This window comes from Gopherus evgoodei, chromosome 11 (assembly GCF_007399415.2).
Source record: "Gopherus evgoodei ecotype Sinaloan lineage chromosome 11, rGopEvg1_v1.p, whole genome shotgun sequence".
NCBI lineage: Eukaryota > Metazoa > Chordata > Testudines > Testudinidae > Gopherus > Gopherus evgoodei.
Genome location: NC_044332.1, coordinates 37790518 through 37807850, shown reverse-complemented (window position 1 = coordinate 37807850; position 17333 = coordinate 37790518). Strand labels below are relative to the sequence as shown.

The 17333-nt window shown below is 38.5% G+C and overlaps 1 protein-coding gene across 1 annotated transcript; it reads left to right on the top strand.

Moving 5' to 3' along the window:
- The first annotated feature begins 15533 nt into the window (after positions 1-15533).
- On the top strand, positions 15534-16694 carry HOXD4 (homeobox D4). The gene is made up of 2 exons (XM_030580257.1): positions 15534-16008; positions 16390-16694. The coding sequence occupies exons 1-2, from the start codon at positions 15600-15602 to the stop codon at positions 16692-16694; spliced, it is 714 nt and encodes a 237-aa protein (XP_030436117.1). The 5' UTR covers positions 15534-15599.
- The last annotated feature ends 639 nt before the right edge of the window (positions 16695-17333 follow it).

Here is a 17333-nt window from a genome sequence, read left to right as displayed (position 1 = left end):
TTGTTGGGGGAAAATATAAAAAACATACATTAAAAAACTGATTCAGAATAAATTCCAGCACTCCTGGTATATGAAAACCGAGAAATGTAGATAACAAGTAGGGAAGAGGCTCTCCCCTCTGAATAGCGCTGGCACCAGAACTCTGAGAGGACCCCAGAGACTTTAGGACCCAGGTTTGTGTTTTTGTGGAAATAAACGCTTTTCAAGCAAACCCGGATTTATTTTGCATTTTCTTCCATAACTTCTCTGCCTGGGAGTGCAACTCTTCGGTGGGGTTGATTACACGACCCAGTCAGAACGCACAGACGATCTGCCATGTCACGGGAAATAGAGGAAAGAGAGGAAATAAAGCTAGAGAGAGAAAGAGCAAGCAAAAGAAACATGGCGCTGGTAAGCAGTATGTGCAAAATCCGCAAGGAATTGCAGTAAATTCCTTTTTGTTTGAAGAAAATTTACAACTTGGTAATAGACCTTTTTATGACCTATTTGGGCTCGTCATTGGCTGAGGCTGGTCATGTGCAGGCAGTGATGGCTTTCATGGCCTTTTTCCTGATTTCCCTGGCGAATTTCCCCCTGCATTCTGCCTTCTGAGAGCCTCAACCCCTCTTTTTCTAACCTTTGTCTCCGATGAGGTGTATTACAGTCGCTATGATGTTTGTGTACTGATCCATTTTAGACCAGGGCTGTTAAAAAAACCCTCGCCCGATTCCTGCGGGCTGCTACCTTGTCAGCCTCCAGCTATTTTGAGGACTCATAAGCGAGCATCTCGCTGCCGAGTGGCAAGGTCCCAGTCTGCCAGGCTGCCTCCCGGAGCCAGGTTGTTTTGGGTAGAGCTCTCTCCCCGTACCTGTTAGCCCATTGTCTTTTGCCTTTTTATTTTATGCGGCTCGGATTGTTACCAACCCGTCTAATGGATTACAGCGACCCTCCTCGGCTCCCCTGCCTTCTTCCAGTGCAGCGAGCGGGTAAGGAATTCATTCATTTCTGCCTTATTACAGGGCTCCCCATAAGCCAGACGCCACCAAATGACTTGAGAAGTCATAAAAGAAAGTGTTCCGGACAATAATATCCGCAGCATTTATTTAGGCACTCAAATATCTTCGAGGATAGGTCACTAACTGCATTGACTGTGGCTGCGAACTGCCCCTGCCTGTTTTGTCACCTGTCTGCGAGGCATTTTCTGATCCATTAAGCCACGAGCAAGCACCACTTTCAAAACTATTTCTATTGGGGTGTGTTTGGTCTGGTTTAAGTGCTGTCTTGAAGAACAAGCTCTAAGAAAACGTGGCAAAGGCGATCAAAATACTCTGCTGAATGCCGAAGCAGGAAGTTTAGTTGAAGCAGAGTGTACGCTACTCAAAGAGAGAGAACAGACATTTTAATTTGGGATATTCTTTGTTTTGCTCCAATAAAGGGTTTTTTGACGAATTGCTTAGTCTCGTGATTTTGCAGTTTGCTCCAGATTATATAATGTATTTGCATAACTACAGATTAACAGGTGTTTTTCTGATCAGAAGGGTTGTCATTAATAATTTGCAACGCTGAATGCCCCATGAAAGTTATCAATGTTGAGCCTGGATGAATAATGCTATCAGTTCTCAGTTGTTTTGGATTTATGCCGTTAGCAAATTACGAGTGACGTTGACACTGAATATAAATACTTTATAGCATCTCTTCTCTCTCTGCTTTTAATTATAACAAACCATAAAGGATGTATATGTGGTCTGATTTTTTCTTGCTGCTTAGCTTCATTCATCACAAGGCAGACTTTTATAGTAATGGAAAATATAAGACTGAAGTTAATGAATATTTCAGAACTTAAAGAAGCTTTGTAGTAACTGTATACTGTGTGTTTAATTTTCCACGGCCATCTAGGGTGATTTTTTTTGCCAGATCTACATTGTCTTCATTTTATTTTATTACTATATTGTATAGCAGGTATTATACTGATACAAGGAATACACATAAACGCACTCACGTTTACCATTTCTTTAGAGCTGTCTGTAAACATGCAATACACTACAATGCAATGCAATACAACAGTTTTCGCAGTACGACTTGTCAATGGTAAAATTACAGATATGTAAGTTAATAACTTTTTATAAACAGATTAATATTAATTAATGATATATATATTCTGTGTTATGCATATATGTATAATCTACCTATTACAAACTGTATTTTGAAATGTATATATAATAATTATATAATTGCTCATCCTCAGTGATAAAAATGTTGTATTGCATCTAATGTTTACAATTCTGGAAAAAGGTCGATACATATTATCTAATATATACATACAACATTTTACAACAGCATTGTTTACAAGCAATCCTTAATAATGTCAGATATAAGCATTATATACAGTATTCAAAATTGATTATGAAAATAGAGAGGATTCTGCTGGGTCTGAAGCCTGCAGAATTAAACAGTGTCAATCCCACACTGTGTGTGCCTTCCAATAGGTCTGTTATCCCATAAATTTGCTAAAATGAGTAAAGTGAAGACTGTTAACTTTCTGGTGCTTTATATGTATCCTTTCCCAACACCATAATTACATTTGATTTAAAATGACAATTAGGTTGGGGAAATAACTTCTGACATAGCAACAATTTACAATATCAATTGGAAAATTATGCATTAGCTAATTATTTATTTCTCAGAATAACTCCTCATGTGATGTATTTGTTAGTATAGGTAATATTATGCGGTTGATTAATAATAAAATTATCTAAAATTTTGCAAAATTCTCTCTTAAATGTTTTCTAATTAATAGCAGCTCTGGGTGGGTGGGGAGAATACCCTATAACTTTGCAATGGCGAATTTTAAAAATATGCTCGTGTATATTATATATACAGACAATGGGTTTGTCTGTATATATATATACACACAGCCATTGAACGGTTTCTTTGGTATTTTACGGGGGCGTTTTCTAAAAGGGACGGCATTCAATTCTCTTTACCTCTCTCGATATATTTCTGTTATTAAAATTAACACACACACATACACAAATGCTGCTAAGTATGTGTGTATGTGTTTCTAAATTGCTAACATTTTTAAGAAAGTGTGTGTATCTGTGTGTCTATTTATTTGGTTGTAAAGAGTTCTTGATGTAACAGGTGTGAGAAGTACAATGTGAATATTGATTTGTATAATTAATTTAATCATTGAAGGGAAATAGATGATTCATTAAATATACTTTAATGACGTACGATCTGTAAAGAATAACCATAATCAAGGAAACTGCAACCAGGAACCAATCGTGCTATCCAGACCTCATTAACACTCGTTTAACGTTTAAAAATAAAGTTATAGCCCATGCTTCGTTTTTGTAAGTAAATTCCCTCACTTTTTGTCCCGAAGAGAAACACAGATGAATGAGCTGAACCTTTGTCCGATAGATGCTTGGTGAATATCTGGAGGGTGTGTGTGGGAGGGGGAGGGAGGACGGGATGCGAACATAAAGCAAACCTAATAGATAGGAAAAATAAATACAAGATTTTTTTCCCCGAGCCTTAGAATCCAACGATTTGTTTATTTTCCAGTCATGTTTTCTCAAAGAATATATATTTCTCATGGAGGGCTTTATGAGCTCTTGGGGCAGAAAAAAATCAGAACAAAGACAGTATTTCACTCCTTGGCTGGCAGGCAGCTGTTAAAGGTATTTACTGCTCTACTGCAGTGCGGCAGTGAATGCTGCTGGCAGTGCTAGAGGAAAAAAACCTGGAAGTTAAAGGAAAAGATGAAGCACAGTAAACATTGCAACCGTTCAGCTCGGTCCAGCTTATACTAAGAGCCGCCAAAGTAGATACGATACAACAATAATATATTTCACTGAGGCACGCTGTCAATTTTGCTGGTTAAAGGAAGGAATTTCAAATCTCTAATTCTAAAAGGAGAAAATAAAATAATAATAAAAGCGTCCTACGTTCTCCAAGAAACATGTGACTTCGAGCGTCTGAACTCAGTTTGCCAATCAGAGGGAACCGGGGATTATATCAACTTCCATGAAAAATGATTTCAAGTACCTGCAAAGGTGAACGTGGGAAGAGGAACAATTTATTTTGGCATATTTTAATGAAAAGGAAGACTACGCAATGTTTCACATCTATGTATGCACTCTTACCCTTTTCAGTACTAGGAAAGATGTTATTTTTCTCTAGTTCTCTCTATGTGTGTGTATACATATGTGCATTCGGATAAAGGGGATTTCTAGTGTATGCATAGATAGATAGGTAGATAGATAGACAGCTCCATCTACACTGTAGGCAGGTATTGTCTCATCAATTTTAAAAAATTAAAAAATGAACCCAAGGAAGTTGAAAATAAAACCCTAAATTGGAAAAAAAAAGCCCAATGAGCTTTTGATTCTATATTTGCTAAAGCTGGATATTCTTTTATTTTCCCTGTTTTCAAAAGGCTACCATTATACCTGACATTGGACCAGAGCTTGCAATCACCTTTAAAGCAGAATCCCCCACTGCCTGCAATGGGGAGTTCTTCTTCAGAGTAGCTGGCAAAATGTGCCCCAGAGTTTACCCCTTTGTCAGGAAAGACACAGGTTTATTTTTAACATCGATTATTTGTTATTTTCAGTTGTATGCTTTTTTCTCCTGCTGATATTTTATTAGGCCAGAAATCAATAGAAATACTCGAAGAGTAAGGTGCCACTCAAAGTGAGTAAGTTGGCAGTCTGCCCCTAAGTATAAGGAAGATTTTTTTATTTATTTTATAGAGAGAGAGAGAGGCAGAAGATGAAAACATTCCTTTCAGATGTTTGCTATCTTTCGTCTTTCAAAACTGTACAATCATATTCTGCCTTTTGCATCTGCTTGCTCAGTTTATGTGTCGAAAATAGACTATAATTCAGATGAGAGTTGGCATGCGGGTTATGTGATTCCTGGACTCTTGCTTATCACTTCGTTTGGATACAGCATATAGCAAAATCAAAGAGGAGGAGAGGTAGTATCCCTTGATTTATGTGGTAATGTTGTAAACCATTTGGAGAGTTGATATTTTTATGTGTTTATCTGTGTACTGCGAATTAACTCATCAGACTTTATGTAGGCTACTTCAAAAAACCCAAGTTTTCAGAAAACATTTTCCACACAGACCCTCTTCTTCTCCTTCGGGCCCCCTTTCCCCGATCATTCAAAACTGTCTCGCTGGGGTGGGAACCTGTCCCTGAGAAACCGGGAGGCCTGTCTCCTGTATAACCATTTTGTTTTCCGGCCTCTTGTCCAGGAGAAGGCGCTGTAGGACAAGCCTCACAGTTTTCTGTCGTTAAGAATTGCCCTTAGCTTAGCTGTTACGCAATCAGAGGGGCAAGCACCTTCTACATGATCGTCCACCGTGCCTGAGTAGCACAGCAGCAATGCCAAGTGCACACTGCGCTCATGTACCTGCTCCCCCAGGCTCTCATCTGGCAATCAGCAGAAACAGCCATCAAGATACAATTCCTGATGACTATTTACTGTCGGGAAATATTCAGATGAGTTTTTCCCTTCCTCTCACCCTACCATGGTATCATCCAGGGTGCGACCCAAACCTTTTGCGAGGGTGAAAAACCGTTTCCTTTATCACACCAGTTTTGTCCCCCTCAATCCGGTACTGCAGTGGGTTGATAGTACCCTTGTGATGAACGCTGAAATAGTCATTAGTGTAATGAAGTTGTATTGACCATCATCCACTGAGTTATTAAACTCTAGAGGCTGACCCTTCTAGCTACACTCGGCCTCCCTTCCCACCCTCCAACATACACCTCAGCAGGGGGCCCAATTCTCGGAGTCAAATCTACCTACAGGATATGAGAAGAGCACTACACCTCCCCGTACAAAGAATGATTCACTGTTTCCCTAGCACTGCCGCAGGCCACTGACATTTAAAACACCACCAGCTTCCACTATCATCAGGTGCAGTCCTCATTTATGAGGGTGTATAGGGAGCCTTTTGTACTATGATTCACCAGTGCTCACTATTAGCTGATCTCCAGTGTCATCAGCCCAGTCTTTGATGTGATTCATTCACCGTTTCCTTTGCTCTCCTTTTGATCTCCGCTGCAGCACCCCCTACTGCATTTCCCCTTCAGACTCACTTTGCGGTAGTACCCCCACTTATTTTGGCTACTCTCCGCTCTTTGATAGCAGGCGGTAAAAGCACATTCACCCATAAATCTCCCTCTCTCTTTCCCAGGCGCATGCTTCAGGGTTCTACTTTCATCTTTAGGCCACAAGTGTTTGTACCAGCCCGACCTTCCTGGTCAGTCAGGGCCCTCCCTTCTGTCCTCAGTGCCCTTCAGTGGTATAAGCACAGTACATGGTGAGCCTGGCTTCCTACGGCAGCTCCCACACCCTGTGGACTCCAGGCGGTGCTCCACCTCAGCTTCACTCCTAACCATTACACCTGCTGGGATGCTCTGCCAGAGTCAGCGTGTTTGTCTTGTTGATCTTCCTACTCAACCCACTTTCCACATTCGCTGGCACTGTTCGCTTTACAGGCTCGCTGCTGGGGATGAGGCCCTCGAGTTCCCTAGGTGTTCATTGAAAGCCCTCACCTCTACACTCAAGAGCAGGACACGTTCCCATGGCTGGATAAATGTTGATAAAATAATGTCACCCAATTTATTGGCCTTCATAAAGATCGCGCAATGGGTTGAGCTGAAAGCTTTGACGCAGGTGATACAGTACGTCACAGCCGCTGCTTGCATTTAGATTGTAAATTCCCTGAGGTAGGATCCTTGTCTGTATGTCCGCCCAGTACCATAAACGCCAGTCGCACTCTGTACAAATAATTGCAATAATCCCAATCCTTTACCTGTACTATTTCCAGTGAAAACTGATTATTATGGATTACTTTACTCCCTATCTCTGTTCCATTTTAAGATCAGCAGCATCAGTACCTGAAAGCAGGTACTATTCGGAATCCTCCAAAATCCATTTTCTCATTAGAGCAACAAAATCTGCCTTCCGTATTCACTGAGCAGAGCTTTAAAGTCACACTAGCATTTCATAATGAATTCAGCAGGAAGAACATCATATTTCCCTGTTTAAAATCTGTGGACTGGAGCTATTCAGCAGCAGGCAAAGTATCTCCATACCCCAATTAGTAAGATTTATATTCCAATTTACTCTGTAGAACTTCGCTGTGTGCTCCACCTCCCATCCCCTCCTGGCTCCCAATATTTCTGGATCTTCTATGCATCTTTCAGGATAGTTGAATGACTTGATTGTATCTATCCCTAAAATTGTTGCTTCCATTCTGATTTCTTAAGTGCTAAGGCTAAATAATGTGTGTTTTCCAGCCTTTGCACGTGCATTCTGTCTGCTACTCATTTTTAGCTGCTTAATAATGGTGTCTTGCTTTGAACTGCATATGTTTCAATGTTCTAATATTGCACTGAGAACCGCCCAGTTGTGGCATGTTTTCTTCCTGATGGTGTTCTTTGCCACCTCAGTGAACACACACTTTCTCTCCCACAGCTCATTTGGTCTTTTCCCCTCCCTTTATAGTGCCAAATTCCACTTTATACATGTCTCTTATATTGTCCAGGTTATTGCAAAAGGAGCTAAAGTGATTGTGCATGCAGATTAAGAAAATCTTACACTGTTAATTTATTACGCTGTTAATAAATGATCTGAGTTGACTCATGATCTTAACCTGACAGATTTTAATAATGTTTCCCCTCTTTTCTGTACCACAATGATCTCAGTTATCTGGCCAGCTTCAAACGCATTTTACCCTGCTATATGAAGAAAATGTGTCTTCTACAGCATGATTCTCAGACTCCATGAGTTGGTGCCTTCATTGTTTGACCTGCCTAAACAATGACGGTTCCCCATTATATTCTGATCTACAACCATTTCCTTCGCCCTTGCAATGAAACTATTTGTGATTAGCTCACTTTTACCTTAGCTGTCACTTAATAATTACTTGTAAGACTTCCTTGTATTTAGCTTTGGAGGCTTCAGTTGGTCAGCACTTTTGACGCTTTAGCTGCTGTGCTTTGGAAGAAAACTGAAACAGAATCATAGACTCATAGAATATCAGGTTTGGAAGGGACCTCAGGAGGTCATTTAGTCCAACCCCCTGCTCAAAGCAGGACCAATCCCCAATAAACGTGATATTGACTGTATTCTTCCAAATTATATACACAAGGCTCATAATGCTCTTTCAGAACTTGTATGTATATACTCGCAAATACACTGATACATCTCATTTAGGGTGCGTGTGATAGTCTCTCATCATCAATTCATTACATTGCAGAAAGACCCAAAATGTTATAATGCCCAAGTTGTAGAAAGACCAGAACCTGCCTGTACATATTGGAATATTATGTAGAGATCTCCCTTTGTTTTGCTCTCTACAGTTAGCTTTCTGCAATCCCATAGCTGGCTCGATTCTCTATTGCCCGCGCACCCACAAATCCACTTGCAGTCATTGGGTTCGTTAGCTGGACAGGCGATGTAGGTTCTGGCCTATTCTCAGCTAGAAGGGCTTTCTCCAGGACTTTGTCTAATTCCATTCTATCGGTCTGTCATTCTCAAGGCTGCTGCTCACATGGTACCATAGTGCCCAAACGAAGATTTGGAAGAAATAGCCTGTGAGGGATATATTTTCTATATGGTAAGGGAGGATTTAACCCTTCCTGTCTTTTTCATGTTAAAAAGATGTCCATAGCTAAAATCACACACCGTACTGGCTAAGAGTTTATTCTGAACTTCCATTGGTCCATAGCTTTCTTGGAGTAAGATAATATGGTAGTTCCTCTACAGTTCGGCATATCCTTGAAAGTGTGAATATAGCAAACCATCCAGAAGGCTTCTTCAGTCCAAACACAGATAGATTCTGGAATCAGAGGCAGTACAGAGCATAAAAGAAACAAACTATTTCACAGAGCTGTCCTGTTTATGAATAGACGAAAACGTTATATTTGAATCAGTTTTTACGAGGCAAAAGGAAAACACCAGAGTGCAAAATAACCAGGTGTCAGAGAAAGGAAGCAAGAGAGAAACATTATTATAATAAAAAAATCAGGACTCCTCATACTCTTTCCCTAGTGAAAGACAAATTGTTAAGCCATGGTTACAGAAATAGCGAGACTTTTGGGGAAGTTAAGATGTAAATATGTCTTTATTAGGCAGATTGCGGACTATGGCACCAGCTTTCGCCTATAGACTATTGTATTTCCTGACAATAACAAATACTTCATCATTCGTGCTAGACATTATTCTACCATCTTGAAGCTATAGGTGAATAATTTTTAATAATGTCTGTGTGATTCGGGGAGAGAGGAGCTCCCTTCTCCATTCAAACACTTATACGTCTGTTGCCTGTTTCTTTTCAGATCTAGACTTTACTATGAATCAGCAAACCTCTTCTTTTCATCAACACTGCTATACTTACTACCTGCCGTTCTAATCTGAAAAGGATGCGGAAATATATTATTAATTGTTGCCCAGCTTCCCTATGCAAAGGGAGACTGGGAGACTGCTAGTGACATTTGACTTCCTGTGATTAGAAACCCTCATTTGCTCACTCACACCCTGCTCCCTTCACACCCGAACTGTTTTATTGTTTTATAGCCCTCCTTACTGCTTCACTTATCAAAGATTTCATTGTGGCAGGCTTCGCGATTTCTCACTTGAGAAAGCCCCAGCGCCTTGCTGTTTTAAGCAGTTTGGTCACTTGCGAACGCCTTTCAGACAAACATGTCCTAGAAGCTTCATGCATGTGTTGGGAGACTTCAGCCTTCTGGCACCAATCCACAGAGAAACAGTTTAATAGATTAATCAGTCAAATCATTTTCTATGGGCGCTTGACCAAAATGCCATAAACTTCCGGTTAAAGGGGGTGGGGGAGAATCACCTAAATGAACTACGTCTCTTTTCTCCTTGCTTCCCCGTCCCTGCGCGCTACATACATATTCAAATAAAGCTTTGAATTGGTACTCTCAGAGAAATGCACACGCTCCTTCTCCCAATAGCAATTTGGAGAGTTAAGTCCACTTTTAAGCCGTATTCCTTGCAATATACTAGTTTAAAGGCCCTCATATTGATACAGCTATGACTTTCCGTGCAGCCTTGATATTTTGAACTATTTTCATTTTGTAGAACAGTTTCAGCGAACCTTTATTTAGTGAATAAAAGTTTAAAGCTGAAGGTTATTTATGGTTCCACAGAGATAGGCCCTGAGTGGCTATTTAGAGGCACGTGATTCCAATAAACTTTGTTTTATGGCTTGAGAGTTGACAAGCCAAAATATAATTCCCACCATAAATTAGTTTAAGAGCGTACAAGTGCAGATGCTTCAGTTCCTGGAAGCAGTGATAGGGAAAGTGTTAGCAAGGAACATTCAGCTTGAATCCGAACATCGAGACATTTCTTCTTTCGGGTCCCCCACTTCCACTGGAAAAGCACACAGTAAGTCCGTTATTACTCTTCATACAACCATATACGTGATCGAGAGGCTCCGCTGTTTTTCTGCCTCCTGAAACTAGCCCTGATATTACAAGGATGGAATCAGATTTACTGTAAACATGGACGGGTACAGTTCCGGTAATTAGGATCAGGCAGAGAATGGAATTAGGTCTGAGATTTCAGATTATAATGTAGCATCTCACTCTGAAACTAACCCTGTTCTATCCCGGGAAGGTGTTTTTTTTAGTGTTTAACTGCTGATATTCCACTCTTATTGCAAGTGCTAGCTGATATCCTGGAAAAAAAATGAATAGTGTAGGGAAAAAAAGGCTTGGAAAGCTATATATAGTGAACTATTATTACCTATTCAATTGCTTTGTATATTAATAGAACAATTCTCCAAGATGGGGTAGCAATGCAATGGATGATGCAAAACAGTTGTTACCAATAAAACCAGATTGATATTTTCTCTTTGAGCATATATGTTTTAATGAACATCAGTCTGAATGCACGAAAATTTTGTTTTAAATTACTGTTTAACTCTATTTAATTTAAAAAAAAAGAAAGGTGAAGGTAAATTCTTTTAAAATATACCCTCTGGTAATACAGACAAAGACACCTTGGTTAATGCTGGATAATTACTGGCAGTTTTAGAGGGTAATAATATTGGAGTAACTCCCGTTATATTGAAATAGAATTATAGTTCTTTCTAGAATCAGAATGGATATGATGTTTTCGTGACGTGTTGCTACACTGTAGGTTATGAGTGATCAAAGGTGGAGCTGAATGCCTAATTTGGATGTCAGTGAATTACAAAAGAAAAAAGGCCTTTGTTATTCTTTTTTCCAGTGGTGAAAGTAGAGGGTTTTCCTCCCCCTTTCCCCCTCTCTGAAATAAAACGTTTACAATATGAACAGTACATGAACAGTGAAACTAGCACACTTCAGCTGTTGGAGGAAGATGTGCTCATAAATCTGGTTGAATATTATTCTTAGTTCGAAATGGAATTCCTTTCTACTATTCTGTTTTCAGAATTTGCCATCACTTTTTCTGCCAATTTACATGTATACACGTCACATGTTTCCATAAATGCTGTAAAGATATATTGTTAATCAATTAAATATAACAATAACAAACGTTTTTATTGCAACAGGTTCGACACAATGGAAAGACGTCTACAGTAAGTAACTCCTAATTTCTTACAAAATTACCATTGCGTGAAAACACTGATTCTTTTCCTTAGACTGGAAAAATCAGAGAAGAGATGCCATTTTTTACGTGACTACACAGTTGTTTTATTTGTATATAAAGACTCTTGGACTTTAATTTATTTAAGCCTGTCCTCGTGCATGTTTATAATCACCTATAATATTAAAAATTGTTGATGTACTGTTTCTTTAGAGATAATTATAGTGCAACACAAGTGCTAGGTGTCATATTATGCTGCACTTAAGTAGCATAAACTAATTAGCAGTAATACCATTTTAACGTGCTAGAGCTATACAGCGCCTCCCTGTGCAAATACTGAATTTATCATGTTATACCACAGTTGCTTATAAGCTTGGCTCCTCCTCCTCTTTTTTCCAGAAAGGATTCAAAACACAGTTACGTTTGTTATCTAATTTTAAATTAGTTTGGAACGGCATAATGAATGAATGGCATAATGGCATTTGTATGTTGTTAGCATTAGTGAGCTGAGTTGTTTGCCTAGTGATGTAATTATGTTATTCTAAATAGTATCACTGATCCTCTGATTCAATTAAGTCTTTCTGAGCTAGTGAAAATATGACATTAATTTCAATAATGTAAGGAAGTGGAATAGAACTAATATTTGAGCTCAGTGGAGGAATGTCAAACGTTACTGATTTTCCAGTCGTTGGTCATTCAAAATGAAATGAAACACAAGAGAATATTAAGGGGGGAAATCTGTAACGAAGACAACAACTAAATATAAAGTAGAAAACGCTTGCCTTTGATGCTTTATGACTGAAATAATGGCAAAGATCTTAGTTAAATGCATTTTAACTTCATGCTTCAGAGGAACATTGACTTGTTTTTCTAAGGGAAAAATAAAATCTAAGATTGCTGAAGATTCATTAAACTTCAATTTCCTACCATGTCTGCAAAGCATGAACTGATTGTGGTAATGCTCAGGAGTGGAACTGCGCTTACTTATATTTTTCTCTGCTTCCTTTTCACACAATCTAACCAACAACCTCTTTTACTTCTTAATACCAGGCTGATCGTTCTGATATTGACTTTACTTTGCAATATTATTTTTCGAATCCTCTTTGACTGAACTAAACAATTGGCTCTGCTGTAGGTTTTTAATTCCCTTCCATAGGTAACTTCTCTTATATAGATCAGCACGGAACTGCATGCATGATCTTGCCACATAATTCTGTGGCCGACCCTAAATCTGTGGATTACTTTCTTTTTACAAACCTACATTTAGCATACTGATTATAAACCAGAATACAAAAAGGCTGATAGATCAAAAGCATTTGTATGGGCAGTTGAACAGGAGGTGAATATTTAACGCTTTTGTTCATCAATAACTCTTTGGCTTTGACCTGTCTGAGCAAGTCGAGCTATAAGGTGAACCGCAGGTCACAGCGTCTAACAAATATGAAAATGGGCACTATTTAACAGAACATGGAGGTGATTCTTCCAACGCTATCGATCCCTTCTGTTCAACACTATACATGATTTTCCAAAACCAAAACTTTCTGCTGAGCTGTGAACCAGATTGTGTAGCGTTGGCTTGTTGAGCACATTGAACTGTTCAGCGTTTCATAGTTAAGCACTATTAATAAAAAGAGCAAGCAAAGAGGCTATATTAAAATAGTTAGATGCAAATATCAGCAATCCGGAACAGTTGATTTTGCTCAGAAAATCGTTTGGAGTTGCATTTATATCATTAGCACCGGCATAATTAGAAAGTTGTTGTTTAAAAATATCTTCCCCAAACACATCAAAAGTAGATGTTAAATGTAGCATCAAAGCAAACCTGACTTTGATAAACGTAATACCCCGAAATATGCACGCACACTCTTGTTTGTCCTAATTTTCCTTGTATTAAATAGTCGAAGAGGGAGAGTTTAACCACAGAACAGCACTGAGGGGCTGGGTCAGACACAATTAATGAACTTTTGTACTCCTGTGTGCTGCTGTCCACAACGTAAAAATAATGAAACTTTGTGATATGTTTGTAAATGATTTAGAATGACCTCTCGCCCTGTCCTTCACCATAAACGCTACCGCACGGAAAACCTGAAGAGTGTGTCTAAGCTGAGAGTTTTGATGATAGGTTCACATTCCGCTAACAGGAATAATAGTTAGAGACAGCATAATGTGATGGAGATAAATTTGGAAACTATTTTAATAAAGCAAAAAAAACCCGCACATTATAGTTAAAATCTCTTTCCACCAATTTCTCTCTCTCTCTCTGTGTGTGTGTGTGTGTGTGTGTGTGTGTGTTGCTTCCCTTTTTATTCATGTTTCGATTAAAAGAAATCCTTTTGGGGAAAAAAGTGATCAAATTAGGTAAAATTTCTTTAGATCCATAGCGTAAAATGTATAATTCCTCTTTATTTTTATTTTTAATTTTTAAAATAGTTTAATTTGATTAGTAACATCCATTGGCTTTAGTGGAAATTTAAATGGCAGAGCATCTAAAGTAATAACCAGATCTTACTGATCATTTGTAATAATGTTAGTAGAAATTTGTGGCTATAAATTCTTACAAAGTTATAAAGCTCCATTTCATCAGTAATAACATACCTGAATCTTTTCTGAAATCACACCCTTCATCACATCCATATTTCAGAACTTTATCACAACAGAATAGTTTGCATTCCTGAGAAGACAGTAAGGAATAAGAAAATTGCAATGATCCTGACTATTATATTGTAGATGAAAACAGAATGTTATTACGTTGTCTATATATACCCTGTAGAACCGAATTTGTGTGGTATTCACATAGTCACAGATTCGATTCTAGGGGAATATATGGTCGATGCAAAAACTTCACCTTTCTGCAAATGGTTAGAAGTTTAAATATTGAAGGTATCAAAAGACATGTGCATGCTGAATACTGGGGAGTTCTAAAAGTTTTGCTGCCTCTATCATATTTACTACTCAGTAGAACAATGCTTAATATCTATTTGTGTTGTTCAATAGTAACTATTACTAATAGTCTGTTAATTTAAAACGTTATTCACATGAGCAATACTAATTTTCTGAAAAATACCAATTAAGTAATGAATCTTTTAAAAGACACTTAACAAGTTAGTTTGATATGCCAGATGTTAGCAAAATTTTCCTATCAAGTATACAGATTTCATCCAAATATTTATGACAATAGCACCAGCAGGATTTGAAACACTGAAAGGTATTTACTTGTATCCCAAGAACGCTATTGATGAATGAAGACTGCATTTATCTAATTACATCTGTGAATTTTGTACATAAAGTTAAATGCCATCTCCAGTTCAATTGATTGGATTTTAGTGATTAAAAATGAATGTTTCCTTGTTATCTGCGTGATTTTTTTTAATATTCAGGCTTGCAAAGTGAAGTAGAAGTTACTGATTGCCTAATTTTATTCAACAGAACTAGATTCTGGTAACTTTTGAATGACCTCTGCAAGACAAAGACAGGACAGATCTATTGTACATCATATTACCCTCTTCTTTGATGTCTTTTCTTTTTCTTGTTTCCTTATCAATATCCTTCCTCTGAATGCTATTTTAGCTTCTCGATCTTTATTTCTTTCGATATTTTGCCTGACAAATGTAATAAACCATGTTTGAAATTATTGCTGGTGAATTAGACTAAAGGGCATCAAAGGTTAGAAAAGTCAATTCAGACAAAAAGCTTGATTTACCTGAGGGTCAATGAAGCGGTCACCGCTTGATGAATAGTCTTAACATATTAATATCTGCTTTTGAAAATAAACTATATTGAATTTTGGTCACTTGATTACACGTATATTATTTAGTTAAATTGGTGGAAATTATGAGATGCACACAAATCCGGTGATAAACTCCCTGTCTCCCCATTGGCTGAGCCAGTCACATGGCTGCCTAACTTTATTCAGTTGACAGCAAGTAGGAGGGCTCTATGGAAGGAGAAAAAAAGACAACACGAGAAAAATTAGTATTTTCTACCTTCAGAAATTAATGGCCATGAGTTCGTATATGGTGAACTCTAAGTATGTGGATCCTAAATTTCCTCCTTGCGAGGAATATTTACAGAATAACTACTTAGCTGAGCAGGGCTCCGACTATTACAGTGCATCGCAAGGCTCTGATTTTCAGCATCAGGGAATCTATCCACGGTCAAACTACAGCGAGCAGCCCTTTAGCTGTGCCAATGCCCAAGACTCTGCAGTGCAGCCGCGGGGTCATGGACAGGAGCAATCCGGCCCACCGAGCCACTTCCCCGGTCAATCAGAGCATTGTCTGCCGCCTCCAATATCCAACTCGCGAGCCTGCAGCCAGCAGCAAAACCTCAAAACCCCAAACGGGTCAGCAATTAAACAGCCAGCAGTAGTTTATCCCTGGATGAAGAAAGTCCATGTTAACTCGGGTAAGGATTATCTTCTTACTTTGCTCTTCTACTCTGATTAAACTAATCCGGTTCGATGTTTGCTAAAGTCCTTCCAAGACTAGTAAGAGATGAGGTTTTTAAACTGAGGTAGCCAATTACATTCGTCATAAATTTTTATGGCAGAGGAAATAGGCCGCTGGCCATGTGGCTCTTTTCTGTGCAGGAGAAAACTCCATTTTAGGAGCATGGTAGAGATTTCCAGAGTATCTCTCTATATAAAGAAGGAAGAAACATGCACGTCTGTTGTAAGGAAATGTGATCAGACATAACAGCCACATGGTTGCCTGTAAGGTTTGTTTTATGAAGTGTAACTAGAAAGCCAAGATTAGATTGTTAAAGTTATACGTATTTTTTCCTCAGTGAATCCCAATTACACCGGAGGGGAACCTAAACGCTCCAGAACAGCCTACACAAGGCAGCAAGTCCTAGAACTGGAAAAAGAATTTCATTTTAACAGGTATCTGACTAGGCGTCGTCGTATTGAAATAGCCCACACTTTGTGTCTCTCTGAACGCCAGATCAAGATCTGGTTTCAGAATAGAAGAATGAAGTGGAAAAAAGACCACAAACTGCCCAACACTAAGGGTAGGTCTTCTTCATCTGGTTCAAACCAACATTTACAGACTGTTTCCAAGGACCATCACACTGACTTGACAACTTTATAGAAGAGGTGAAATTTTCCATTTCATCCTTTGATTCGGAACAGTACTGTTCATAACTGACGTTATCCAAGCAGAGCCTGCATGTAGCAGCTAAAGACTCAAGAGGGTCATCTTGCTTTAAGGTGCTATTGTACAAAGGAGACAAAATGACAATACTTCGGACTTCATTTGAATAACCTACATTAGCACAGCCTAAAAACTCTTCTTACAGGTAGTGGGAAGTGGGGAAATATGACGTGAGATCTTCGGTCCATAAAAAATTAATAAATCATTGAAAATGAAACTATGTTCAATTTTGAATTTTAAAGTTGAGATTTGATGCTTTATTCCGGTATTTTGTTTTTGTTGCCTTTTCTGCCCCATACAATTTCGGGATTATGCATCTGGGCAAATTCAGGACAGAAATCTATTGGTTAGTCTTTTATTTAAACTAGGGAGGCTAGTATTTGTGAACTTTTTGTGCTGCTTTACATTTCAGAGTGTGATGAAAACACTTGCTCATTTCCATAACACCTCAGAACAAATGTGTAGAAGTGAAGTGAAAACGGGTTATTTTTGTCTGCTTGTGTTAGCGTATTTATTTATTGTTAATTAGAAAGAGTAAAAAGAAAAAGAAAGAAAGAAAAGAAAAAGAGTCAAACC

Excerpts from the sequence above, each read along its gene's own strand:
- HOXD4 (XM_030580257.1), top strand. The coding sequence starts at position 15,600 with ATGGCCATGAGTTCGTATATGGTGAACTCTAAGTATGTGGATCCTAAA. Across the intron at positions 16,009-16,389 it reads GAAAGTCCATGTTAACTCGG|TGAATCCCAATTACACCGGA; the intron begins GTAAGGATTATC and ends TTTTTTCCTCAG.